The sequence below is a fragment of the Corapipo altera genome, unplaced genomic scaffold (genome assembly GCF_003945725.1).
Source record: "Corapipo altera isolate COAL_440 unplaced genomic scaffold, ASM394572v1 77b, whole genome shotgun sequence".
Classification (NCBI taxonomy): Eukaryota; Metazoa; Chordata; class Aves; order Passeriformes; family Pipridae; genus Corapipo; species Corapipo altera.
In genome coordinates this window covers 4,145,986-4,151,382 of record NW_020884933.1, presented here as the reverse complement: position 1 = coordinate 4,151,382, position 5,397 = coordinate 4,145,986, and the positions used below count along the sequence as shown (strand labels likewise).

Genomic DNA, 5,397 nt, shown 5'->3' with positions numbered 1-5,397 from the left:
CGCCCGCCCCCGGCGGCGCCGCCCCCTGACCGCTCGCCCCGCCCCTCCGGCCACGCCCCTCCGGCCACGCCCCCGCCGGGAACCCGGACCCCTCCCGGGACCTGCAGGACCCCCCTCCCGGGAGATCCAGGGACCACCCCGGGACCTGCAGGACCCCCCTCCCGGGAGATCCAGGGACCACCCCGGTACCTGCAGGACCCCCCTCCCGGGAGATCCAGGGACCACCCCGGGACCACCCCCATCAGCCCTGAGCCCCCCCCAGACCAGCCCTGTCCCACCACCACTTCCCACCTACATCCTTCCCCAGGAGAGGGTCCAGAACAAGGCTCAGAGTCCGTATGGAAACAACATCAATGTTTTATTGTTATTTTTACGACTCAGTGGGGGGTAAAATATAACACAATTAAAAAGAACGCCCCAAAAGCCAGACCCCATCCAGCAGTCAGTGCAGGGTGTGTCCATGCTGAGGCGACGGCAGAGCCCCCACACACACCCAGGACAAAACCCCAGGGACATGGGTCTGTGGTATTTGCCATAGGGAAGATCCCAGTATGAAAAGGCAGCTCCATTTCCACCTTTATCTGTCTGGACGGGTCATTCCCGGCCTGGTTGGCACCATCATGGGTCTGGAGGGGGGTCTCATCATCGGGGGCCCCGGCATCATGGGCATGTGTCCTCCCATGGGTGGCCTCATCCCGGGGGCTGCCGGGGAAAGACAGGATGTTAGAGAACACTGGGAACAGCTACTGCCCAGTCACCAAAGAACACGGAATGCTTTGCATTGGAAGGGACCTTAAAGACCAATTTCCAGCCCACTCCACGGGCAGGGACACCTTCCACCAGCCCAGGTTGCTCCAAGCCCTGTCCAACCTGGCCTTGGACACTTCCAGGGATGGGGCAGCCACAGCTTCTCTGGGCAACCTGTGCCAGGGCCTCTCCACCCTCACAGAGAGAAATCCCACACTGTACAGTGGGCAGGTTCTCTCCCCCCGTCAAGGAAGTTCCAGTCTGGAAGCTGCTGAGATGGATTCTGTTCCCTGACGGAGCTCAGCCATCAGCAGAGGAGGAACCAAGCTCATAGGTTATACACCCACCCTGACAATATTCACTGGTAAATTACTGCCAGAGAGAGACACGTGAGCTTAATTACTGATCAGGAGAAAAGTGCTGCAAAACCCTCCCATGTGCCCACGAACAAGCACTGGGCACCTCTTCCAGCCGGGAAAGAGCACAGCCAGGGAAAAGCATGGGCTCTGCTGCACAGCCCTGAAATAATGGTTTCCATCCCACTTCGCCATTTATTTTCACCAGGCTGCTGAATATTGCAGATTGTGTACTTATCTTGTGCTTTAAAAACACTTACAGAACACTTTCTACCACAAGACAGTAATTGCAAAGACACTTCACTACTCTCAGTGCACGTGTGTGTGTTCCTGTAGAGCTGTTCTGGGAAATGCTCCAGTAAGACATCCCCTGAGAATTCTTCAAATGCCAGGAAACTCAGAAGTGGAATGGATCAAAGACCTTTTAGTTTGCCTTTACAGTTCTAAAAAAAAGCTTTTTCAGGCCCATTATTTCTCTAGAACACGTTATCTTGAGACATTTTAAACAGTGAAATTCATTTAGTGCAGAAACGTGCCCCTTGTGCAAAACCTGAGAGCTGCAGACACCAAATTCCTAAAAAATTACTGCTCAGAGCAGAGGAAGAACAGCTACAGCTTCCCAGAGCCATAATTTCAGCTGTGCAGGGAGGGCTGGTGACTCTCAGCCAGGAGTAAGGGGGCTTTAATGAGTGGTTCTAAGACTGCTGTATGCAGGGGGTAACAGTGACAGAGGTGTGAGCAGAGCGTGCCCCCAGCCCAGCCCAGCCCTGCTCCCCACAGCTCAGTCACCAGTGGGTCAGGACACATCCCCCAGACCCCCCCAGCACCCCCGACAGTCACCCCATCCCAGACTCACCGGGTCCCACTGGCATCATTCCCGGGGGGGGTGGGCCCATCATTGGCATCATCGGGGGCCCCCCCATGTGTGGGGCTGGCATCATCCCGGGCCGGGGGGGGCCAGCTGGACACAGAGACAGTTACACACTGCAAGCAGCCAGCACCCACAGGCAATGCAGTTATTCACTCTCACAGCACATGGCAGGAACTAAGGCCCTGGTGGCTTTACATCTGCCTCCCTCACTCCCAGCCCCGATTCCAGGTGCCAGGTGACCCAGAAGAGGAATATGCTGGCTGCCAACTCCAGCTGTGCACACCCAGTGCAGGGAACTGCCACTCCCAATAGCAGGACTTGGGGCTGGAGGTCTCTCGGCCCTTTGCCAGCTCAAGTGCAAAAGGTTATCAAAATTATTCTATTTAAAAAACCCAACCCAAACCCATGCACCACTGGCAGCTCTGATGGAGCTGCCTGCACGGGAGCCCCCACAGATGGAGGGGCTCTCACTGCTACTGAGAGTCTGAGCATCCCTGAAATCAGACACACCGAGGACTGGGGTGCTGCTGGACTGCCCCCACACAGAACTCCCACACACAACCTCAAAATGCCTTGACTTGGTTTCAAGCTAAAAGGACTTTTCTTTCCAAGTCGAGGCCACCAGCCACACACGTCAGGAGGGCCACGGTCCCAGTCCCAAAGTGCCAGGTGAGACTTACGGATGCTGGGAGGAGGTGGGATCATGGCTCCGGCCGGAGGTGGTGCCGAGAACGGCGTCGGTGGGATTTTCCCTTGCTGGAATGCAGCCGCTACATTGGGGGGGAAAAAAAAAAAAAAAAAAAGGAAAGAAAGAATCCCAGGGAAAAAAAAACCAGTTACTAGGCCGAGGAAGCGCCGGGGGACTCGTCCGTTCATGCCCCGCGGAGAGAACATCGCGTCATGCAGCCGGCTCCGGACACGTCCCTGCGGGCGGGAGCACCTGGCACTCCTGGAGACAATCACTGTTACACGGGGACCAGGGGGCTGTGTCACACCCCCACGGCACCCGGGCGGGGACAGGAACACCACACGCACGGCGGGATCCGCAGCGCTCCACCGGGACATGCTGTGCTGGAATGGCAACGGGGCGAGGGCTGGGAGGGACAGGGAGCAGGGAACGGGGGAAGGCAAGGGCAGAAGTTCAAAAGGCTGGAGTCGAGTAGGAGGAAGGCGAAAGAGGGGGAGGTTGGAAGCATCACAAGGGAAATGGGCAAAAGGAAAAGGAATGAGGAGGCGTCGGGGGAAGCCCAGATGTGAGGTTTTAGGAACAGGCTCTTCCACCAGAGGGTGGTGGGACACTGGAACACTCCCCTGGGAAGTGGGCACGGCTCTGGGCCTGCCAGAGCTCAAGAAGCGTCTGGGTGATGCTCTGAGTCACAGGGCTTAGTCTTAGGCAGTCCTGCACGGACCTAGGAGTGGGGGCAGTGACCCAAAGGGATCCTTTCCAACTGAAGATATCCTGTGATCCAAGCAGAGCTGCCACAAAGTCAATCTGGTGTTTGCATTGCTTTCACAGAAAGAACCATTCCTCAGAAGAAAGCAAAGGAAAAAGGGCCCCAGGAACTGACACAGAACACACATGCTTTAGTCAAGGCTTTAAGAGCAAGGGAAAAATATCCCTTGGGAACTGAGGGTGAACAACCCCAGTGTGTGAAAAACACAACAACGCAGACGTTTTAACGTCTGCTTTCCTATCTTTTGGAATTCCTGTTCGTGCTCTTCACACAAACGTGGCACTATCAGGGAGCACAAGTGGTTGTGTGACCCTGTGGGACATCACCAGACACAGAGACACTGCCCCAGCCTGGGCAGGGACCCTCAGCTGCTGGGGGGTGGGCAGAGCCCTCGGGCTCCCTGGGGCAGCCCACTCTCTGAAGAGCTCAAGATCAAAACTCCAAGTGAAGTTTTCACTCGTGACTTCCCCAGGGCAGTGAGAACGAGCTGAGGTGGGAGCAGGGAAGAGCAGTCAGAGGAGAGGCAGGGGAGGGCAGGGGTGTCACGGAAGGATTGGCCTTACTTGTTTTGTCAATCAGGCTCTGGGCCTGCTCCTCCATCCATTTCTGGTAATAGTCCTTCACGTTCTCCTTGTGCTTCCGGCCACTGCAGTGGGTTTTCCTCACGGAGGGCTGAGAAACATCAGAGAAACCTAGAGATTACTGAGGACTCGGTGTGACTTTAAACACAGGCAATTCAGCAGCACAAAGCAGCTTGGTTTGTGCCCAGTCAGAGGACGGGAGATGCGCAAAACCTCTGTGTGATAAGTGTTGACCCCCCAGTTTAAGCAGAAGGTGCCCCGAGGGCCCCCCAGCTGCCTTCCCCGGACCCCCGCGGGCACCGGAGCGTCACTGCCCCGCTGGGAGGGCCGGGAACACGGCACGGCCTCTTCTGGCTGGAACCAGGAGACAATAAGTGACACCACTTATGTCATGAGCCGTGGTCTTAGCCGGAATAAGTTTATTTTGATGTTCTTGGTACTCACCGAGTCATGGGTGAGGTACGTGTCGCAGTAATCGCAGTAAAACCTGCAGAGGGAAAAGCGGGTTACTGAGAGCCCTCCCTTGCGCTGTGGGCCCCGGATCGGCCCCGCGTGGCTGGGTTGGGTTGGGTTGGGCCGGGACGGGCCGGGCTCGGTCTGCCCGGTCTGCTCGGCCCCGGTCCCGGTCCCCCCGTTCCCCCCGCTCTCACTTGGGCATGGTGCTCCCGCCGCCGCCGGACGGAAGTGACGCACACACGCACGCACTGACGCAATCACACAGCGCCGCCGCTTGTCCCCCGCCGGCCGCCGTAGGGCCCAGAGGGGACGGTGGGTAGGCCCCGCCCCCGGTCACGCCACCGCTCCCCGCCCAGGGACCCGGGAGCGCCCGCACCGCCCGCACCACCCGCCCTGTACAGAGCGCCCGGTTCGCTGCTGCCCGCGGCGCAGCCGGGACAGAGTTGGCCCCTCCGTGTTCTCCTCACAGGAAACACCCCCTGCCCCGGGTCACGAAGCGGCCTCGCGCGGCCGAAAACTACTACGGGAAAAGCGTCATTTTGTGGAGGAAAAAAAACAGCAAGCGATTTCCCGGCGGGCCTTGCGCAGCCTCATTTGCATGGCGACGAGTGACGTCACAACAATTAATTTGCATGCGTAATCCCGCGGGCCGCGCCGCCGCCATATATGGAAGGCAGCGCGCGCCGGGGGGCGGGGCCTCCCGCCGGTGACGCAGCATCCAGCGCGGAGCCCGCGCGTCACGCCCGGACGTCATTTGCATACTAGGCCTCCGCCCCCTCGTCCTTGCCGCGCTCCCTGCCTTGTCCGCGGGCGCGTGGCCCCGCCTCCCCTCTCGCGCGCGAGGTGACGTCAGCGCGGCGGTGACGCCTCGGCGCCGCGCGAGGCGGGGCGGGGCGGCGCAGGCGCAGAGCGCGGACGGCGCGCGCGCACCC

The 5,397-nt window shown here is 59.1% G+C and overlaps 2 protein-coding genes across 3 annotated transcripts in view; one reads left to right on the top strand and one right to left on the bottom strand.

Annotated features, from left to right (window-relative positions):
* Nucleotides 1–337: 337 nt before the first annotated feature.
* Nucleotides 338–4,780, bottom strand: SNRPC (small nuclear ribonucleoprotein polypeptide C). 2 transcript variants are annotated; one of them, XM_027659896.1, is made up of 6 exons: nt 4,660–4,780; nt 4,454–4,496; nt 3,992–4,100; nt 2,655–2,747; nt 1,960–2,064; nt 338–702 (listed from the first exon to the last, which is right to left on the bottom strand). In XM_027659896.1, the coding sequence occupies exons 1-6, from the start codon at nt 4,665–4,667 to the stop codon at nt 578–580; spliced, it is 483 nt and encodes a 160-aa protein (XP_027515697.1). In that variant the 5' UTR covers nt 4,668–4,780; the 3' UTR covers nt 338–577. The 2 variants fall into 2 exon arrangements, with proteins under 2 accessions (XP_027515697.1, XP_027515698.1); XM_027659897.1 differs by having other exon boundaries at nt 2,655–2,744; nt 4,660–4,778.
* CUNH6orf106 (chromosome unknown C6orf106 homolog) overlaps nt 4,666–5,397 on the top strand; it is a 28,369-nt gene continuing 27,637 nt past the window's right edge. Inside the window, exon 1 of the mRNA XM_027659648.1 lies at nt 4,666–4,758. Coding sequence (XP_027515449.1) covers nt 4,666–4,758 — 93 coding nt within the window. The remainder of the gene's footprint in view (nt 4,759–5,397) is intronic.